The sequence below is a fragment of the Theropithecus gelada genome, chromosome 19, assembly GCF_003255815.1.
Source record: "Theropithecus gelada isolate Dixy chromosome 19, Tgel_1.0, whole genome shotgun sequence".
In the NCBI taxonomy this organism is placed as follows: domain Eukaryota; kingdom Metazoa; phylum Chordata; class Mammalia; order Primates; family Cercopithecidae; genus Theropithecus; species Theropithecus gelada.
The window spans coordinates 32,804,022-32,826,944 of NC_037687.1; the positions used below are offsets into that span (position 1 = coordinate 32,804,022).

At 46.5% G+C, this 22,923-nt stretch overlaps 1 protein-coding gene across 1 annotated transcript in view; it reads right to left on the bottom strand.

Moving 5' to 3' along the window:
• Positions 1-3,004: 3,004 nt before the first annotated feature.
• NLRP9 (NLR family pyrin domain containing 9) overlaps positions 3,005-22,923 on the bottom strand; it is a 32,944-nt gene continuing 13,025 nt past the window's right edge. The window contains exons 4-9 of the mRNA XM_025368634.1: positions 18,299-18,466; positions 11,688-11,858; positions 9,255-9,425; positions 8,229-8,399; positions 6,680-6,850; positions 3,005-3,611 (exon numbers count right to left, since the gene is read on the bottom strand). Of these exons, the coding sequence (XP_025224419.1) occupies positions 3,479-3,611; positions 6,680-6,850; positions 8,229-8,399; positions 9,255-9,425; positions 11,688-11,858; positions 18,299-18,466 (985 nt within the window). The 3' untranslated portion in view covers positions 3,005-3,478. The remainder of the gene's footprint in view (positions 3,612-6,679; positions 6,851-8,228; positions 8,400-9,254; positions 9,426-11,687; positions 11,859-18,298; positions 18,467-22,923) is intronic.

Below are 22,923 nucleotides of genomic sequence, written 5' to 3' on the forward strand. Positions count from 1 at the left end.
GAGGCTGAGGCAGGAGAATCACTTGAACCCAGGAGGTTGCAGTGAGCCCAGATTGCACCACTGCACTCCAGCCTGGGTGATGGAATGAGACTCTGTCTCAAAATAAAAACAAAAAGTTACAGTTTTATAAGATCTGAGAACTACAGTTCTAAGTTTTTCTCTCTGTCCTTGCTGCATCAGGTTAAAGAAGAAGATTCTTTTTCATTAACTTGGATAAAAGTATGAGTGTACAACACACACACACACACTACAGAACACACAGAGAAATGTGTCTCCAGAATCTTTGGAGAAATAATGAGACAGTCTTATTCTACTACACCCCACCATGATGTACCATAGATGATTTCTTTCTGTAAATTTCCATTTGTACATATATGTGTGTGTCACTGGACCTAGTTTTTGGTATTAGAATATTTAAGTTCTAACACAAATCCTGCACTTTAATTATCTGTACTTTTTTGAGATGGAGTTTTGCTCTTGTTGCCCAGGCTGGAGTGCAATGGCAGGAATCTCGGCTCACTGCAACCTCTGCTTCCCAGGTTCAAGTGATTCTCCTGCCTCAGCCTCCCAAGTTAGGGGATTACAGGCACGCGCCACCACGCCTGGCTAATTATTTTGTATTTTTAGTAGAGACGGGGTTTCACCATGTTGGCCAGGCTGGTCTCAAACTCCTGACCTCAGGTGATCCGCCCGCCTCGGCCTCCCAAAGTGCTGGGATTACAGGTGCGAGCCACTGCGCCCGGCCACGTATTCACACCCAAAGCTAGATCTGTCGGGTCTGAGAAAATGAGCAGACTCTTGCGTTCATGGTTCAGAGTTCAGTGGGTCTGTTCATCCAAGGTTTGGTTCAGACTCCAAAGAGACCCTGTCCTTCTTTCTCTAGGACTCAGGGATTTGCAGTGACCCTCACCTGTGGTCCTACCTGAGACACTCCCCTGGCAGGTAGCCACCTGCCTCTGTCCAGCCAGAGCATGAACGGGATGTCAGCGTGAGGCAGGGTTATCACCTGCTCTGAACAAAGTGACTTCACCACCACCGCTCTATGTTCCTCTCTTGAGGGATGACACTAAGTCCCGTCGTCTTCCCTGAGACTGAACGTAAGGAAGCACCCACCTGGTTCCTCTTGGTTCCAGAGCTCTGTGCAGGGAAGTGTCGGTCAGGAGGAGCGGGGGCCCCTGAGTCCCTAGTTATAGGAGCAAGTTCCTGGAGCTGATCTCCCCACAGAGATGCATTATCATGCCATCTGTAGAATCCATGACATCGTCAGCAGGCAGAGTCTGGAGAATCTTCAGTGAGGAACAAAATGTATCCCCAGCCCCTTCTGGTGGTGAGTTACAGCTTTCGGCAATTAGTGAGAGGATGGTGGAGACCAGCTGAGCCAGTGGCATAGGAAGTTTTCTGTGCTCCCGTGGGAGATTCTAAGTTCCGAACCGGTGTCATCAGAGTGGAAGGGGCAGTCAACACTGGGTCCGGGCTCCCCTTTTCTGTTTACAATTGGGCATTTTCTTCAATGCTGTTTTTCTTTTTGGGACGGAGTCTCGCTCTGTCACCCAGGCTGGAGTGCAATGGCGTGATCTCGGCTCACTGCAACCTCCGCCTCCCGGGTTTACGCCATTCTCCTGCCTCAGCCTCCTGAGTAGCTGAGACTACAGGCACCCACCACCATGGCCAGCTGATTTTGTATTTTTAGTAGAAACAGTGTCTCACCATGTTAGCCAGGCGGGTCTTGAACTCCTGACCTCAGGTGATCCGCCCACCTCAGCCTCCCAAAGTGTCAGGATTACAGGCATGAGTCACGGCGCCCGGCCCTCTTTCAGTTTTCTAAAGTCACGCTGACACTCGAAGCCTGTGAATACAGAGCGTCTGCATATGATCCGGAGTCTGGTCTTCTCCATGATGTGAAGTTCCGCCGCTCTTCAAGGTTATGTGAAGGTTGCTTATTGCCCCAGGTCTGAGTAGTCTGGAAGATATCCCATTTGAAGCTTTTCTGTGTCATCTCAGATCTCATAGTTCCTCTCTACATGACTCTGCTGGGAGACTCATATTTTTATATTTCCATGTGTCTACACAGCCTTGCTTCCTTTGTCTTTGGACCACCGGGCTTTCCCCCTTTATTCCTGAATGGAAGCAGCACTCCTGGTCACGTGGGCTGGTAGTAGGGGAAGGAAACACAGGAAGATTATGCCAGTTTTTTTTTTTTTTTTTTTTTTTTTTTTTTTTTTTTTTTTTGAGACGAAGTCTCACTCTGTGCTCCAGGCTGGAGTGCAGTGGTGCAATCTCAGCTCACTGCAACCTCTGCCTCCCAGGTTCAAGTGATTCTCCTGCCTCAGCCTCCCAAATAGCTGGGACTACAGGTGCATGCCACCATGTCCAGCTAATTTTTGTATTTTTAGTGGAGACAGGGTTTTACCATATTGGTTAGGCTGGTCTTGAACTCCTGACCTCATGATCCACCCACCTGGGCCTCCTAAAGTGCTGGGATTACAGGCGTGAGCCACCGCCCCTGGCCTATGCCAGCATTCTTTAAAGTTGTAGAAAAAGGCCAAAAGCAAATAGAAAATTGGGCGAAAAAGTTCATCATTGCTTAAACATATGGAAAACCTGGAAGTAAAATTAAGCAAATAAGTGCAAGCACTCCACATCAAAGACTATAGAAAATTCAGCCTCCCAAGTATCCAAAGAATCCAGGCGTGTGCCAAGAGATCCAGGGGCAGGTCCACAATTTCACAATCTCAGGAGAATCTGAGATTATATTTCAATCTAATAACTGATACTACATAATCCAGCTTCTGTATCACCTTACATTTATATTTTGTAGTAACAATTTTAGACCAGGCCAATAAAGCATCACCAATTTGCTGCAGGGAACTAGGGAATGTTTAATTATGGCAGTGAAGTGTTTAATATTGTATTTTAAAATAGAAACAGTATAGAAACATTTGAATAATACTGAATTTTTAGAAACATCTATTGGAGTGTCATATATAAAAGGATAAGTAGAGACTTGGAAATGCTTTTTTTATTGGACAACAAAACTGATCAAATGTAAATCTGGGCAAACTAGAAAGTCTGGATGCTAGCAATACAATCTATAGACACATTCTAGCATCACTTCTATGTGAGAAGTATCCAGATAGTGGTGCCTGCAAATGCACGCCCCTACACACTCAGACATCCATTAAGAAAATAAAGCCATGCTTTCCAGAGCGTTTAACACTTGTTTAACGTACTTGTTCTTCTAAATATCGCCAGGCAGGATGGGGTTTCTAAAGACAAGGGGATATAGGACCAAGGCAAAGACAGTCAGCACATACACTGAATCACGTTCCATAATCATATTGCTAGAACACCCAGGGAGTAGCCCTGAAATCACAGCCCTGCTGCCATGATGTACAATTACAGGACAGAGGTGCCAGGAGAAGGGCCCACGGTGGCCAAGGAAAGCTTTTGTGAGAAGACTACTTCAGGGTGTTCCCCATCAGAGGAGCACACCCCTGATCTTGTATTCCTCGTCAATCCAGGGTTCGTGTGAAATGGTCAGGTGGGGCATTTTTTCTTCCACAGACATCAGCATCTTCTGAGTTTCTTCATCAAAGCCAGATTTGTGCAGCCTGGGAAAAATAGAAATAAAGTGGTTTTTTTTTGTTTTCTTTTTCATTTGTACACAGTATTGCCTCTCTACATTCTGATGTCTACCTCTCCTCTCCTCTTTATTCTCTTCTAGAAATCACTGGGAGAATTGTACTGAATTTGAAAAACAAGCATGAATCCTTCCTAGAGGATAGGAAGCCTCTGATTTAGACCATAAAGTGAAATTTCATATACAGCATGTATCAATTAAGATTTAATTCAAAAAAGATGAATTTAAGTTAAAAAGAAAAAAAACAGGATAACTTCCATTCACCTGATGTTCATATGCCCTGGCACATTTATTGCTTCTTATAACGTGCTTTAAAAAAACAACATATTACGAACTTTTCTCAGAGACACTAGTATAATGAATTCATGTACCCATCACCAACTTCTACAATTACCAATATTCAGCCTCTTCCATTTACAACCCACCCATTTTCTAAGAAATAATTAAAGCAGATGCTACACCCATAAATATTTCAAACCTTCTTGTCTATTTTTGCTATTTTCAGTTCCTTTTATGTCATTGTCCCCTGAATCCACCTCAACAAAGCTGGTTTTTGTCATCACCAATAACATCAATTTATTAAATACATTCTATCCTACTTAACCGGTTAGCATTGAATACAGTTAATTACACTTTCTCGTGGGAGATATTTTTTCCCTTAGCTTATTGGTCACCACTTCCTCCCAGCTTCTACTCCCTCAACAGCTATCCTTCTTGCTTTATACATTGAATCTTTATCTCTTTATAACTTCTAAATGTTATCGGCATCAGGAAGATAAAAAAAATAAGTTCACAAATAATTGGTAAGACTGGAACATAGGCTCTCCTGAAAGAATATAACTAACATTTGGCCGGGCGCGGTGGCTCAAGCCTGTAATCCCAGCACTTTGGGAGGCCGAGGCGGGCGGATCACGAGGTCATGAGATCGAGACCATCCTGGCTAACATGGTGAAACCCCGTCTCTACTAAAAAAAATACAAAAAACTAGCCAGGCGTGGTGGCGGGTGCCTGTAGTCCCAGCTACTCGGAGGCTGAGGCAGGAGAATGGCCTGAACCTGGGAGGCGGAGCTTGCAGTGAGCCGAGATCACGCCACTGCACTCCAGCCTGGGTGACAGAGCGAGACTCCGTCTCAAAAAAAAAAAAAAAAAAAAAAGAATATAACTAACATTTGCAGTTTTCTTCTCCCCTCTCCCGTGTCCGTCCTTCTTGCCTGGTGTTCATAGTTATGTGCCTTTTTATCTCCAATTATAAAAAGAAGTTGAGGAGGATTAGCAGGTCACAAAAATTCATAGACATTTAGACACAGGAGAAGTAGGAGTTTATTACCTTAAATCTTCAGAGGTAGGGAAGATGGCTAAGTTTCCTTTCAGCTACAGCGACACTATGAGAAAGTTATCCAGAAATAACTGCTCTGAATGCTCGCTACTGTGGAGATGACATATTTTGGGTGTGGGGATGGTGGTTGAAGAGGAGGGAGATATGATAATTATTATTTTATAATGCAGGTCTTAAGTGCCTGGCCTGTCCCTATGGGCGCTGGGTCTCTGTCTCCTCTCTGAATTCATTTTTTCCCTTGTCTGCTATACAGTTCCCCGGAACCCCCTTCTAGCCCTGGAGGGTACAAGGCCTGGCCCCATCTCAGAGCCTTTGCGTTTTGCTGTGCCCCCTTCACTTGGGGTCCTCCCTAGATATTCATGATATGATTTGGTTGGATCTGTGTCCCCACCCAAATCTCATGTTTAATTGTAATCCCCAGTGTTGGAGGTGGGGCCTGGTGGGAGGTGACTGGATCATGGGGGTGGATCCTTCATGAATAGTTAAGCACCATCCCTTTGGTGCTGGTCTCATGAGTGAGTTCTCACAAGATCTGGTTGTTTAGAAGTGTGTGGCATCCCCCCTGCTTCCTTTCCTCCTGTGCCCGCCACCAAAAACGTGCCTATTTCTCCTTCACATTCCGCCATGATTCAAAGTTTCCTGAGGCCACCTCAGAAGCAGAAGCCACTATGCTTCCCGTACAGCCTGCACACGCATGAGCCAATTAAACCTCTTTCCTTTATAAGTTACCGTCTCTGCCAGGCGTGGTGACTCACGCCTGTAATCCCAGCACTTTGGGAGGCTGAGGTGGGTGGATCACCTGAGGTTGGGAGTTCGAGACCAGCCTGGTCAACATGGTGAAATCCTGTCTCTACTAAAAATACAAAAATTAGCCTAGCATGATGGTGAGCGCCTGTAATCCTAGTTACTCCGGAGACTGAGGCACGAGAATTGCTTGAGCCTGAGAGGCGGGGGTTGCAGTAGGCCGAGATCATGCCACTGCACTCCAGCCTGGGTGACAGAGCAAGATGCCGCCTCAATAACACAAAAAACAAAAAACAACAAAAAAATAAACTTAACATATTGTGAACTTTTCTCAGAGACACCAGTACAATGAATTCATGTACTCATCACCAACTTGAACCATTATCAATATTCAGCTTCTTCCCTTTATACCCTGCCCATTTATTTTTTAAAAAATAAAAAAAACTTTTAAAAATTAAGATAAAATCAGAAGGAAAAATTAACTTAAAAAATTCATCCTACAGGTTTCAAATAGGTACAACGCCAAAGGCAAACCTCATTTTCAGAACAACGTTCACTGCTGCCGTTTAGCCAATGTATTTCTGAATGCAGACCCTGCTCAGCCTGTCCCAGAACCGCTTCCCAAGTCTGAGCCGGGGTTGCATATTTATGGCCAACGTAAGTAGAACATGTTTTAATAGAGCAGTGGTTCTCAGCTGGTGCAACTGTGTCTCTGGGGGACTTTTGACAATTTCCGGAGCTCTTTTGATTGTCACAACTGAGGGAAGTGCTACCGGCAACTCATGAGAAAGGCCGAGAACGCTGCATGACATCTTACAATGTCAACGGTTTTTACATTTTACAATGTCCACAGGGGCCCAGGACAGGCCCCCACCACAAACGACCCTCCAAGCCTGACATCCGTCATGTCGCAGTTGAGCAAACGGCCAGCGAACTAAGCTCGTTCTGAAGTCACTCACCCCAGCATCTGCAGGGCACAGTCCGGGTGGCTCAGTGCCTCACACAGCACCGCCACTGCATCAGGTTCCAAAGTAATCCAGTCGAGGTTCAGGCTCCTCAGTGTTTTGCAGGCAACGAGTGCCGCGGCGAGGTCACCACAGCAGGCACGGGTGATCGGACTTGTTTGCAGCCTGCAGAAAGGGAAACACACCAGAGAATCCAGTCTGGCTTGGGGCAGGCTGGAGGGCACGCCGTTGTTACTTACCAACTACTTATCACCCCCTAATACCGATAGAAAGGATGATAGTAGGCAGAGGACAGAGGATAGGGGACAGATGGACAAACAGATAAATGACAGATGATGTATACATAGATATAGGTAGACGTGTGGATATACACGTATCTATCCACATTTGTACACACATATGTCTATGTCTGATGTGTGTACCTGTGTGTTGGTGGCTTTCAGGCAGGCATGATTTATCTCCAGGAGCACAGCTGCCCTGGCTGAGAAATGCTGGTCTACACGGCAGAGTTTCCTGCCGGGAGGTGTGTAATTTTTGTGTAATTTTTGGAGGATACTGGTAGTGTCCAGAGACATTTTTGGTCTACCACGCCAGGAGAAAAGGTGCTCCTACCTCTTCTTCCCCTCTTCCCCTCGTCGCTTACCTCTTTCACCCTCTCTTCCTCTCCTGCCCCCACTTCCATCCCCTCTTCCCCTCTTCCTCCTCCCCCTTCCTCCCCCATTCTCCCCCATTCTCCCCTCTCCTCCCTCGTTTTTCTGTCCTCATCTAGTGGCTGGGAACCAGGGATGCTGCTCAACACCCCAGGAAGCATGGGACAGCCGCCCCAAAAACACAGAATGAATTGGGCTACAATGCCCCTCGTGTCAATACTGAGAAACCAGGATGCAGACACACATCCTTGCAGCCTCACGAGCGCATGTAATTGTTTGACAAATTACACGCCTCCCGGCAGGAGACTCTGCCATCTAGACCAGTGTTTCTCAGCCAGGGTGATTGTGCTCCGGGGCACGTATGTCTGGTGACATTTATCCCAACTGAGGGGTGCTGCTGGCAGCTGGAGGATAGTGTCCAGGGGCGCTGCTGAAGATCCTATGATGCACAGGATGGCCCCCAAGGCAAATAACTCTCCAGTTTCAAACAGCAAGAGTTCCAAGGCCGGGCGCGGTGGCTCACACCTGTAATCCCAGCACCTTGGGAGGCCAAGACGGGCGGATCACGAGGTCAGGAGATCGAGACCATCCTGGTTAACATGGTGAAATGTCTCTACTAAAAATACAAAAAATTAGCTGGGCGTGGTGGCGGCGCCTGTAGTCCCAGCTACTCGGGAGGCTGAGGCAGGAGAATGGCGTGAACCCGGGAGGCGGAGCTTGCAGTGAGCTGAGATCGCGCCACTGCACTCCAGCCTGGGCGACAGAGCGAGACTCCGTCTCAAGAAAAAAAACAAAAAAAAAATCCTGCTTCCCTTCCATTCTATTGACCCTCCGGCTCTTCCTATTCTTGAAATAGATAAATTTTCCTACAATGATGGTTGGCAGATACTCACCCAAGTTGCTCTAATTTACAGTTGGGATGCTTCAAAGCTGCACATATCTGTCTGACACCAGCATCTCCTATTTCATTATGCCCAAGTTTCAGGGTCTTTAGTTTTTCATTGCAAATAAGAACAGCAGCAATGTCCTCACAGGAATCGGAAGTAAGGAAACAACCCATCAACCTGGGGGAGGAAACACAGACACACACACACACAGACACACACACACACACAGACACACACACACACAGACACACACACACACACAGACACACACACACACACACAGACACACACACACACAGACACACACACACACACACACACACACACACACACACACACACACACACACACACACACACACACACACACACAGACACACACACACACACACACACACGTGTGCTTATGAGGCCAGTCACGAGGCTCCACCTGATTTTCATTTTTTCATGTGATACAAGAAATACCCAAGTACTTCTGAGATGAGGAGGAGGGTGGGGAAGGGCAAGAGGGAGAGGAGAGAGGAACGAGGGAGGAGAAGGGAGGACAGGGGATGGGGGGAGAATGGGGGAGGAAGGGGGAGGAGGAGAGGGGAAGAGGGGATGGAAGTGAGGGCAGGGGGGAGGAGGATGAAAGAGGTAAGGGAGGAGGGGAAGAGGGGAGGGAAGGGGAAAGAAGAGGTAGGAGGAAGGGAGAGGGGAGGAGGAGGGGAGACGGGAGAGAGGAGGGGGAGGAGGAGGGGAGACGGGAGAGGGGAGGGGGAGGAGGAGGGGAGGGGGGAGGGGGGGGGGGGGGCAGGGGGGGAAGAGGGAGGAAGAGGGAGGAAGGAGGAGGGGAGAGGGGAAGAGGAGGGGAGAGGGGAGGAGGGGACAGAGGAGGAAGAGGGAGGAAGGAGGAAGGGAGAAGGAGGGAAGAGGGGACAGGGGAGGAAGAAGGGACAGGGGAGGAGGAGGGAGGAGGGGGGAGGGGGAGGGGAGAGGGAAGGGGTGACGGGGGGTGGGGGAGGACATTAAAGCAAATCACAGCCGGTCCTACCACAGCTCCTGTATGCTGCAGGCTGGGTGCTTCAGCGCTCCACACAGAGATGCCACTCCATTATCTTCCAGGGCATTCGAGCTCAGATCGAGGAGGGACAGGGACTTACTGCACAAGAGGACTTGGGAGATGGAGTCACAGGAGACACAGGTGAGACAGCAGTACGTCAACCTGCAAAGAAACACACCGTCTCCCAGCCCACTAAAGCTTCCTATGGTAACTGTTACCACATTCTCTGTCACAGGCAAAACCTTTCCAGATGTTCCTTGCACTCTACTGCCACTCAAGAAAATAAGGAGCTGGGTGAGGTGCCTCACACCTGTCATCCTAGCACTTTGGGAGAGCAAGACAGGTGGATCACCTGAGACCAGGAGTTTGAGACCAGCCTGACCCACATGATGAAACCCCGTCTCTACTAAAAGTACAAAACTAGCCGGGAGAGGTGGCGGACGCCTGTAATCCCAGCTACTCGGGAGGCTGAGGCCGGAGAATGGCGTGAACCCGGGAGGCGGAGCTTGCAGTGAGCTGAGATCGCACCATTGCACTTCAGTCTGGGCGACAAGAGCGAAACTATGTCTCAAAAAAAAAAAAAAAAAGACGATAAAAGAAGGGGATTAAAACTTGTAACACCTACGGACATACAGAAGGAAGAATGTGGAATATAGTGTCCCAACAAACAATCTCAGATTCCAGTTCCAAGTCAGATCATCACCAGCTGGAAGACCTAGGGCAAAAGTCACCCATTCTTTGCAACAGAGTATACNGGCTGGGCGCGGTGGCTCAAGCCTGTAATCCCAGCACTTTGGGAGGCCGAGATGGGCGGATCACGAGGTCAGGAGATCGAGACCATCCTGGCTAACACGGTGAAACCCCGTCTCTACTAAGAAATACAAAAAATAGCCGGGCGAGGTGGCGGGCGCCTGTAGTCCCAGCTACTCGGGAGGCTGAGGCCGGAGAATGGCGTGAACCCGGGAGGCGGAGCTTGCAGTGAGCTGAGATCGCACCATTGCACTTCAGTCTGGGCGACAAGAGCGAAACTATGTCTCAAAAAAAAAAAAAAAAAAAAGACGATAAAAGAAGGGGATTAAAACTTGTAACACCTACGGACATACAGAAGGAAGAATGTGGAATATAGTGTCCCAACAAACAATCTCAGATTCCAGTTCCAAGTCAGATCATCACCAGCTGGAAGACCTAGGGCAAAAGTCACCCATTCTTTGCAACAGAGTATACATATGGCTTAATGGAATGTACTGGACAATATCCCATGTAGAGTAATTTTTGATTTGTTGTTTAATATACATATTTAAGGTTTTGTTAAAAGAATAGGTTTTAGGTGCTCGAGCCACAAAAAATAAAATGGATCAGCTATGTCAGAGGATAAGTATGTTAATTCCTTGACAATAGTCAACCTTTTACTATGGATATGTATATCAAATAATTTTTGTTTTAAAAATTATTTAATTGGCCGGGCGCGGTGGCTCACGCCTGTAATCCCAGCACTTTGGGAGTCCGAGACGGGCGGATCACGAGGTCAGGAGATCGAGACCATCCTGGCTAACACGGTGAAACCCCGTCCCTACTAAAAATACAAAAAATTATCCAGGCGTGGTAGCGGGCGCCTGTAGTCTCAGCTACTTGGGAGGCTGAGGCAGGAGAATGACGTGAACCCGGGAGGTGGGGCTTGCAGTGAGCTGAGATCACGCCACTGCACTCCAGCCTGGGCGACAGAGCAAGACACTGTCTCAAAAAAAAAAAAAAATTATTTAATCACAATGTACTGTATCCTTTGCTGAGAGTTGATTTTAAATGTTCTCACATCCTCCAAAATGGTAACTCTGTGAGGTGATGGATCTGTTAATTAGCTTGATTGTAGTAATCATTTTACAGTGTATGTATATATTAGAACATCACATTGTATGGCTTAAATATATGCATTTTTTAAATATTTTAATTTTTTTTTTTTTCTTTTTTGAGATAGAGTCTTGCTCTGTCTCCCAGACTGGAGTGCAGTGGCACAATCTTGGCTCACTGCAACCTCCACCTCCCAGGTTCAAGCGATTCTCCTGCCTCAACCTCCCAAAGTGCTGGGATTACAGGCATGCGTCCCAGCTAAATTTTACACACGGTTGATTTTTCTATTTTTAGTAGAGACGGGGTTTCACCATGTTGGCCAGGCTGGTCTCGAACTCCTGAGCTCAGGTGATCCGCCCACCTCGGCCTCCCAAAGTGCTGGGATTACAGGCATGAGCCACCAGGCCCAGCCCATTTTACTGATGAGCACCTGAGGCATGGAAAAGGAACTCAGGTCGAGCTATGGATTCCACATTGTGCTGCGTCCCTCAGTGAGCACTGCATTGCTTTGATAATGGCTGGATCTAGGCGCACGCTTTGGAAATCTCCTCCGAACCTGCTTTCTGCAGGCCAACTTACATCAGCGTCTTCAGGGCACAGTGTGGGTGCTTCAGGGCTTCACACAGCAACATCATTCCTTCGTCCCTCAAGGAATTTTCTACCAAGGAGAGGTGTTTCAGCGTGCTGTTGCAGGCCAGGACAGAGGCGATGTCCTCACAATCTTCACTGGAAATGTCACACTTTCCCAGTCTACATGTGAGACACACACCATGAGACGGAACCAAAGCTTTCAATCGCTCATCAAAGATTAGCCATGGACCAAATGACACCTCTGATTCTAGTCTTGCACCTGCCAATCCATTATCTACATTACAGACTTTTTTTTTTGTTTTTTGAGAAGGAATCTTGGCCGGGCGCGGTGGCTCAAGCCTGTAATCCCAGCACTCTGGGAGGCCGAGACGGGCGGATCACGAGATCAGGAGATCGAGACCATCCTGGCTAACACAGTGAAACCCCGTCTCTACTAAAAAAATACAAAAAACTAGCCGGGCGAGGTGGCGGGCGTCTGTAGTCCCAGCTACTCGGGAGGCTGAGGCAGGAGAATGGCGTAGACCCGGGAGGCGGAGCTTGCAGTGAGCTGAGATCCGGCCACTGCACTCCAGCCTGGGCGACAGAGCGAGACTCCGTCTCAAAAAAAAAAAAAAAAAAAGAGAAGGAATCTCACTCTGTTACCCAGACAGGAGTGTGGTGGTACGATCTCAGCTCACGGCAACCTCCACCTCCCGGGTTCAAATGATTCTCCTGCCTCAGCCTCCCAAGTAGCTGGGATTACAGGCGCCTGCCATCACGCCCGGCTCATTTGTATTTTTAGTAGAGATGGGGTTTCACCATGTTGGCCAGGCTGTTCTCGAACTCCTGACCTCAAGAGATCTGCCTACCTCGGCCTCCCAAAGTCCTGGGATTACAGGGATGAGCTACCGCGCCCAGCCACATTACAAACTTTTAAAAAGTGCAAATGTGAATGACATGACTCCCTCATTCATCCCGTGGCTTTGCATTGAAGTTAGGAAAAAACGTCTAAGACCACGCTTCTCACCGCCTAGGGTGATCTGCCCTGAGGGAGACACGTGGAAATGTCTGGGTATATTATTGGCTGTCACAATGGAGGCCGCCAGGGATGCTGTTGAACATCCTTCAGTGAACAGGACAGACCCTGCAACAAAGGAGTACCCAGAACTCAATAAATCTGACTCTCTGTCAAGAGCACTTTAAGAAATAGGAAAAACCAAACTGTTTTTTTCCTACTTTCACACACTCAGTGCAACACGCTTCTGTGACCAGAGGTGGGACGGCAGCTCACCCCCCATATCGGGCAGCTCTTCCGCAGCCACTAAGTGGGCGTCCTAAAACTTAACCCAAACTGGACACTCCCCAGAGGGGTTAGACACAGAGCTGATCATCGATTATGCCTGTGTGATGAAGCCTCCATAAAAATCCTAAAAGGATATAGTTGAGAGAGCGCCCAGGTTGGCAAACACGTCCACACGCCACCCCCCAGCTCCACAGGGACAGATGCTCCTGTCCTTGTGTGGGGAAAAGAAAGAGAGAGATCAGATTGTTACCGTGTCTATGTAGAAAAGGAAGACTTAAGAAACTCCATTTTGATCTGTACTAAGAAAAATTGTTCTGTTTTGAGATGCCGTTAACCTGTGACTTTAGCCCCAACCCTGTGCTCACAGAAACATGTGCTGTAATGAATCAAGGTTTAATGGATTTAGGGCTGTGCAGGATGTGCCTGGTTAACAATGTGTTTGCAGGCAGGATGCCTGGTAAAAGTCATCACCATTCTCCATTCTCTGTTAACCAGGAACACAATGCACTGCGGAAAGCCTCTGCCCAAGAAAGCCTGGGTATTGTCCATGGTTTCCCCGCACTGAGACAGCCTGAGATATGGCCTCAAGGGAAAGGAAAGACCTTACATCCCCCAGCCCGACACCCGTAAAGGGTCTGTGCTGAGGAGGAGTAGTGAAAGAGGGAGGCCTCTTTGAAGCTGAGATAAGAGGAAGGCTTCGGTCTCCAGCTCGTCCCTGGGAATGGAATGTCTTGGTGTAAAGCCGACCATTCCTTCTATTCTGAGATAGGAGAAAACCGCCCTGTGGCTGGAGGTGAGATATGCTGGCAGCAATACTGCTCTGTTGCTCCTTGCTACACTGAGATGTTTGGGTAAAGAGAAACATAAAGCTAGCCTGCGTGCACATCCGGGCACAGTGCCTTTCCTTGAACTTATTCATGACACAGATTCCTTTGTTCACATGTTTCCCTGCTGACCTTCTCCCCACCTGTTGCCCTGCTACTCTCCCCTCGCCGAGATAGAACAAACAATGATCAATAAATACTGAGGGAACTCAGAGACCAGCGCCAGTGCGGGTCCTCGCACGCACGTTGAGTGCCGGTCCCCTGGGCCCACTGTTCTTTCTCTATACTTTGTCTCTGTGTCTTGTTTCTTTAGTCTGTCATCTCCACCTGACGAGAAATACCCACAGGTGTGCAGGGGCAGGCCCCCTTCACACTCGGGACCCTTCCAGATCTCATCCTGTATTTCTCTCCATCTGGCTGCACATCTGTATCTTTCAGATCATTTATTAAATTAAGAGTCAGATCCCGTACGGTAGGAGCTCAGTCCCACGAGACCTCCCTTGAGTTCAGATGCCAGTTGCAGGTACTGGGTTGCTCTGCCTGTGTTTGACCGACCGGCTATACATGGGGGTTCCCATGACCCCTTCCTTGAGTTAGACTTGCTAAAGTTAGATTTGCTAAAGTTAAACTCTTCATAGAGTTAGATTTGCTAAAGTGGATCACAGACCTCAGGAAAACAATAACATTTAATAAATGATTGCTTGAGCCCAGGAGGTAGAGGCTACAGTGAGCTGAGATCCCCCACCTCAGCCTCTCAACTAGCTGGGATTACAGGCGTCCGCCACCACATCCGGCTAATTTTTGTATTTTTAGTAGAGATGGGGTTTCACCATGTTGGCCAGGCTGGTCTCGAACTCCTGAGCTCAAGTGATCTGCCCGCCTTGGCCTCCCAGAGTGGTAGAATTACAGGCGTGAGCCACGCCCGGCCCCTGGCCACCTTCATATCTCTCTTCTCCATCCGACTCAGAGGGAAATGCATCTGCAAGTTTTTATGCATGGATTCTTTGCTCCCCATTGTGATAATTTTTTAAAAAGCTCCTCAATCTTTTCTTTTTTCTTACTTATTGCATGCCTGTATCAGATTATCTTCTGTACCGCACAGAAAGCTCCTCATTCCTCAAGCCTCTTGATTGAAAGTATGATGGGGATCTCTCCTCTGAGACCAAGAGGAAATGAGAAGATGGAGCAGAAGCAATATTTAAAGATCGAGATCATGGTAAAGCGTTCTCGGAAGCCTGTGCAAACATTCATCCACAAATGGAGGAAGCTCCGTGAATTTTTAAGCACAATAAACACAAAGAAAGACCAAAACCACGCCCAAGGAGGGAAGGAAAAAAAAACCCCTTAAAATTAGCCGGAGATAAGACACGTGGAGCACACTGCCTACAATAGGACGAAATATACTGATGGCTAAATTGAGAAAAGCATGGAAGCCTGAACGGGATGGAATCACATCTTTAACATGTAAGAGAACAAAAGAAAGAAAACAGTGAAAACCTACAATTCTCTGATGGATGGGTGAAAAAAATCTACAAAAATAAAATCAACACAGATATTTTTGGTCTCGAATACACCGTGGTCATCTGGTTTATAACGATAACTACTGCTGTTCACTTGAGAAAAAGTCATCTTCCGACAGCACTCTGTGTTTGTATGTGAAAATTAAAAAAAAAAACCTGACTTTATACTACACAGAAACATTCATTCAAAGTAGATCATAGCCCCAATTGTGCATGGTAAAATAAGACTTTTAGAGACAAATGCATAGGAAGTTATTCTTAGGACTTTGGGCTTGGAGTGCAGTGACTCAGGTTGGAGTGCAGTGACGTGATGACAGCTCACTGCAGCAACTGTGGACCTTTCGGCTCAAGAGCTCCTCCTGCGTCAGCCTGCTGAGTAGCTGGGACTACAGGCTTCCACCACCATACCTAGATAATTTTGTTTTGTTTTGTTTTTAGAGACGGGGGTCTCACTATGTTGTCCAGGCTGGTCTCCAACTCCTGGCCTCAAGCGATCCTCCTGCCTCAGCCTCCCAAAGTGCTGGGATCACAGGCATGAGCCACCAAGCCTGGCAACAATTCCCTAAACAAACACAAAAAGCAGTTGAACATGAAAAGATTCATTCAGTGTTCATAAAGAATCTCTCTTAATTCAAAGAGGATATTAAGCATGTGGAAAACCAAACCACATAGAAGATATTGGCAATGCATATATTTGACCTAGAATTCATTCCACAATAGAGAAAAAACACCTGTCAATCAATTAGAAAAAGACAACCCAATAAAACGATGGGCTACACCAGCATGTCAGACATATCACAACAGGAAGCCCGGAAAGTCAAACAAATGAAAAGGCGCTCATAATATTAGTCATTAGACAAATGCAAATTAAACCCACTCAGATATTACGCCCTAAGCAGAATGGGTTTGAAAAGATCAACACCCTCAAGTGTTGGTTAAGAAAACAGGACAAGTAGAACGCGTTCATTTCTTTTTTTTTTTTTTTTTTGAGACAGAGTCTGGCTCTGTCCCCCTGGCTGGAGTGCAGTGGCGCGATCTCGGCTCACTGCAAGCTCTGCCTCCCAGGTTCCTGCCATTCTCCTGCCTCAGCCTCCCAAGTAGCTAGGACTACAAGCACCTGCCACCATGCCCACCTTTTTTTGTGTCTCTGTATTTTTAGTAGAGACAGGGTTTCATTGTGTTAGCCAGGATGGTCTTGATCTCCTGACCTTGTGATCCACCCACCTTGGCATCCCAAAGTGCTGGGATTACAGGCGTGAGCCACCGTGCCCAGCCTGGGCCGATTATATTGATTGCTGCCTCAGTGACTTCCCTTTGTTCTCTTTGGAAAGACAGATTGCCCAGTGATCATTCTACTATAAAGACACATGCACACGTGTGTTTACCACGGCACTGTTCACAATAGCAAAGTCTTGGAACCAACCCACATGTCCATCAACGATAGACTGGATAAAGAAAATGTGGCACATATACACCATGGAATACTCTGCAGCCATAAAAAAGGATGAGTTCATGTCCTTTGCAGGGATGTGGATGAAACTGGAAACCATCATTTTCAGCAAAGTAACACAAGAAGAGAAAACCAAACACCGCATGTTCTCACTCCTAAGTGGGAGGTGAACAAAGAGAACGCATGGACACAGGGTGGGGAACATCACACACCGGGGCCTGTCATGGGGGAGGGTGCTGGGGGAGGGATGGCATTAGGAGAAATACCTAATGTAAATGACGAGTTGATGGGTGCAGCACACCAACATGGCACGTGTATACCTATGTAACAAACCTGCACGTTGCGCACATGTACCCTAGAACTTCAAAGTATAATACTAATAAAAAAGAAAGATAGATTTGCTCTGCCTAGAAATCACCCAATTAGGACAGGGGCCACCCTGACAATTTTCAAGAGGAAGAAATGACTTTGGGCAAGTCATTTTTCCCCGGCTTTAACGCTGTCAACTGCCAAATCAGACAATCACATTTGTGTGCATTAACGTACTTCAGTTTTAAGTTTCTATAAATATCTTTAGGGGGGAAACAATGATGTTCTTGTTTTGGCCTGGTTGGTTGAAGGCAGAACCAGCAAGTATCAAGGGAGGTGTTCGTAAGATGAGGCTGGGTGTGGTGGCTCGTGTGAAGTACTGTAATCCCAGGACTTTAGGAGGTCAAGGCGGGCAGACCGCTTGAGACCAGGAGTGCAATATCAGCCTGGGCAATATGGTGAAACCCTATCTCTACAAAAAATTACAAAAATCAGCTGGGTGTGGTGGCATGCACCTGTAATCCTAGCTACTCAGGAGGCTGAGGTGGGAGGATCGCTTGAACCCGGGAGGCTGAGGTTGCAATGAGCCAAGATCGCGTCATTGCACTCTAGCCTGGGCAATATGGTGAAACCCCATCTCTACAAAAAAATTACAAAAATCAGCTGAGTGTGGTGGCGTGCACCTGTAATCCTAGCTACTCAGGAGGCTGAGGTGGGAGGATCGCTTGAACCCGGGAGGCTGAGGTTGCAATGAGCCAAGATCACGTCATTGCACTCTAGCCTGGGCAATATGGTGAAACCCCATCTCTACAAAAAAATTACAAAAATCAGCTGAGTGTGGTGGTGTGCACCTGTAATCCTAGCTACTCAGGAGGCTGAGGTGGGAGGATCACTTGAACACCAGAGGCTGAGATTGCAATGAGCCAAGATCGCGTCACTGCACTCTAGCCTGGGCAACACAGTGAGACCCTGTCTCAAAAAAAAAAAAAAGTAATTAAAGTGAGTACGAGAGATGGGAGGGCGGAAACAAACCTGAGAGGACGCCTTGCCCAGCAGAATCTACCTTCACCTTACAAGAGAGACTGAGATTCAAAAGATGAAAAACAAGATAGATGAAGACTGAAGCAATGACCCTCCGGGAAGGACAAGAATATTCAAGCCGCAAAGCCCACTTTGGAAAGAAACACCGCTCAGCATGAACAGCCCGGACTTACATCAGCTCTTCTATCTTGCACATTGGATGTTTCAGCGTCTCACACAGGTGCCTGACGTCAGTACGGGAGAGGCTAGTGCCATACAGGCTCAGAAGCTTCAGGTGAGGGTTGTGAAGAACTGCCTTAAACAATTCTGAATCGTGTCCTAAGTTAAGCATAGAAGTAAATCTGCAAAAGATTAAAACAAAAAATAGCGTCACGCAAGGAGATCCCAGCACAAAGCCAGACACCTGTTGTACGATTCTTCCTGCCCTGAACGCTGGGCCTCAGCATGCAGGTTCTGGAATTCTGGTTACTCCTGCCCATAAATTATTTCTCGATGGGGTCTTCAGACACCAGACAGCAGAGGCTCAAGCTGCTTAGAACTTTCCTGTTTCTCCCTAGCCCCTCCACTTCTACATAACAGCAAACATGTAAGGAAAATGAGTCAGATGTATCCCATGTTAAACCAAGCCCCATGGGGACAGGAACAAACTATACTTGTACCTCTTTGAATTCTGAGATTTAATGCCTCACATAAAATAGACACACACATATCTGAATTAATGCTCCAAGCAAAACTGTGTTACCCAAGGAAAGAACCCATTTCTGTTTTAAAACTAAGATTTTTTTTTTTATATATATATTAAGGAGACGGTGTTATGTAGTGTCAAAAAACTCAGGCTCCAGAGTTACAGAAAACTGGATTTGATGTTTTGCTTTTCTCCTTGTTGCTTTTGCAAGATTGGGGAAATGACCTAATGGCTGTGTGGCCCAGTCTCTTCATGAAATACACAGATATGGTCATGGTGATTAAGAAATTAGCATTTAAGGACAGGCATGGTGACTCACACCTGTAATCCCAACACTTTGGGAGGCCGAGGCAGGTAGGTCATGTGAGGTCAGGAGTTCAAGACTAGCCTGGCCAGCTAGGTGAAACCCCGTCCCTACTAAAAATACAAAAAATTAGCTGGGCATGGTGGTGTGTGCCTGTAATCCCAGCCACTCAGGAGGCTGAGGTAGGAAAATCACTTGAACCCAGGAGGTGGAGGTTGCAGTGAGCTGAGATTGTGCCACTGCACTCCAGCCTGGGCAACAAGAGCGAAACTCTGTCACCAAAAAATAAAGAAATTAGCATTTACTGTAATGCCTGAAACATGGCCAATTCATGTTGGCTTTTATTTTAGTATCTACATGTATATGCCATATATGTGTATTTATAAACCAAATATGTAATTATAAACCAAATATGTATTTATAAACCAGCTTTATGTATTTACCAGATAAATACGAAATCAGAATATGTACTTATAATACAGACAAAATTTATGCATAAACAGATATATGTATGTATTTATTAGCCTAATAAATGTGTATTTACAAACCAGACACACGTAAGAATAAATACATGACACATAAAACTTGCTCTATATGACTCCTGGTATTAGAACAGATGAGAACACCTTGATTTCTCTCCTAGTCAACTTTAAGAAATGATGGAGAATTTTAAAAGTAAATATTTTACTATGTTCAAAAACTAGAATGGGAATTTTGAGTGGACCAGAATCAAAAGACAGAAAAGGGCAGATAACAGAGGGAAACGGCAGGCTGGAGGAACTGTGGGGATTGTGGGCAGAGTGATCCCCTAAATATATCAGCAACACCCAGGTGCCACCTGCCCAGAGATAAAGGAAGCCAGGAGCTGGTGACAGGGAGGGGAGATGTACAGGGATCTGTGCAGCCAGTGAGCAGAGTCTGGTACAAATGACAGGTGGAAGTGCTTCCACAGGAAAACAGGGAATCCAGGCCAGGCACGGTGGCTCACACCTGTAATCCCGGCACTTTGGGAGGCCGAGGTGGGTGGATTGCCTGAGTTCAGGAGTTCAAGACCACCCTGGTCAACATGATGAAACCCCATTTCTACTAAAACACAAAAAATTAGCCGGGCGTGGTGGTGTGCACCTGTAGTCCCAGCTACTGGGGAGGCCGAGGCAGGAGAATTGCTTGAACCCAGGAGGTGGAGCTTGCAATGAGCCCAGATCTCGCCACTGCACTCCAGCCTGGGCGGACAGAGCAAGACTCTGTCTCAAAAAAACATAAATAAAAATAAAAATAAAAATAAATAAATAAATAAAAGAAAAAGAAAAACAAGGAAACCCCTTGGTATCTGGAGACACCTGTGACAAAGGCGGGTGGCACAAAGGACGGGAAGATCCAGCCCTCAAGCCACCACATCCCATTAATGAAAGCACCGGGATTGGTTAGCCAGGCAGCTGCAGTGAATGTCAACCATCGGCCAGCAGCAAACAATCGAGTCAACAGACAATATGGTGGGAAAACAGTCACAAAGATGAACATGTAATCAGGAATCATCACCATTTCAGGATAATCAACCTCAAGGAAAAGGGGCAACCTAAAATAGAAGAGTTGATTATGATACCATTTGTTGACTATTTGTCTTGTCAACTTTTTCCTTTTTCTGCACATAAATGATTGAAAAAAAAATACAATTGCTGAGATGAATAAAGAATCAGAAGTCTGGGCTCATTCCTTCAACTTCAACACCAGTGCCTCCCTAAGGTTAGGGATTAAGGAACGCTGGAGGTATGTGTGTTTGGAACATACTGATCCATCTGTGATTAGTCTGCCCTACATAACCCAAGGAATCAGTCTATTTCTCTCAGCCTCTACTGACGCCACTCTGCTTCCAGAAACTATTATCACTTTTTCTCAAGTATAACTTTTCCCTTAACTATAAGGTGAAAAAAAGTTGATAAAGCAAATAGAACAGGATCTGAACTAACCATTCCTCACGTGAGTGATGAAGTTGGATGATACCTCCAACGTTCCCTAAACCCTAACCTTGGGGAGGCATTAAAATCGGTGTTGAAGGAATGAGCCCTGGCTTCTGATTCTTTATTCGCCTCAGCAACTGCATTTATCATTTCATGTACAGAACTAAAAAGAAGGAAAAACATTTTTCAATTTCTTTTTTTCTTTTTTTTGAGACGGAGTCTGGCTCTGTCGCCCAGGCTGGAGTGCAGTGGCGCGATCTCGGCTCACTGCAAGCTCCGCCTCGCGGGTTCACGCCATTCTCCTGCCTCAGCCTCCCCAGTAGCTGGGACTACAGGTGCCCGCCACCACGCCCGGCTAATTTTTTTGTATTTTTTAGTAGAGACAGGGTTTCACCGTGTTAGCCAGGATGGTCTCAATCACCTGACCTTGTGATTCGCCTGTCTCGGCCTCCCAAAGTGCTGGGATTACAGGCGTGAGCCACTGCGCCCGGCCCATTTTTCAATTTCAAGACATGGCTAGATACTTTTGAAGAGAAATGAACAAACTGTCTCTATCATTCCTGCACAAATTAAAATGAATCTAATGATATTTACTAGACACTGAACTAAAGAACTTTGTGTAAAATATCAATGAATTGGGAGGCCAAGGCAGGTGGATCACATGAGGTCAGGAGTTTGAGACCAGCCTGGCCAACATGGTGAAACCCCGTCTCTACTAAAAATACAAAATTAGCCAGGCATGGTGGCAGGCACCTGTAATCCCAGCTACTTGAGGCTGAGGCAGGAGAACTGCTTGAACCTGGGAGGTGGAGGTTGCAGTGAGTTGAGACTGCACCACTGCACTCCAGCCTGGGCGACACAGTGAGTCTGTCACAAAAAATTTTTTAATTAAAGTTTTTTTTTTAAATAAAAGATCAGTGATTTATTCTCACTGTCATTAAGACCATGAAGAAGCACTGATATCCTCATTTTGTAACCTAAGGCTCCTAGGAAGGACATGTACATCTTAATTCATGCCTTCACCCAGGTTTATCCGGATTACTGTTCTTCTGCTTCACATTGCCATTGATCTCATCTAAAAATCAATGACTTCTTGTGCTTTAAGACTGAATTTATACAATAAAAATCAATGACAAATGTCTTAATTGCAAGACCACTAACCACCTCTTCCTTGCTACTATTCCTCACATCACACTGAAATTCAGATACTGCTCATACCTTATAATCAAGCCAGTCCCCTACTTTAACATATTTTCCAGAAAAAGAAAAGTTCAGTGAGGTCCACTTTTTACTATCCATGTGGGATCTTTAGAAATTCTTTTATGAGTCAGTTCCTTCATTATTTTCAGCACGCATTCATTCAATGGATGTTTAGTGAGCCCGTACAAAGCTTTGTATTTTTGTAGATGCTGAGGACGTGAGGGTAAAGGTATCCCCATCCATCACGGAGGTTTAGTCAACAGAGAAACACTGCGCTCCCTAAGATCACTCCTGGCTTTGGTGACTTGCTAGGAGATCTCGTACGACTTGCAATACAGTCATACAATGGCTGTGATTTATTTCAGCAAAAGGATACAAAGGAGAAACCACCAAGGGGAAAAGGAACATAGGAAAAATCCAGAGAAAACGAGACACAAGCCCGCAAGAGTCCTCTCCCCATGGGCTCACCAGGACACAATAAATTCCTCCAGCAACAAAATGTGAGAACACGTGTGAAGCGTCATCTACCAGGGAGGCTCAATGAAGGACTCAACGTCTGTGGTTTTTACTGGAGCTTGTCATACAGGCACCTTCTGCCTAGCATGAGCCAAAATTCAAAACTCACTGAAGGGGCCGGGCGCAGTGGCTCAA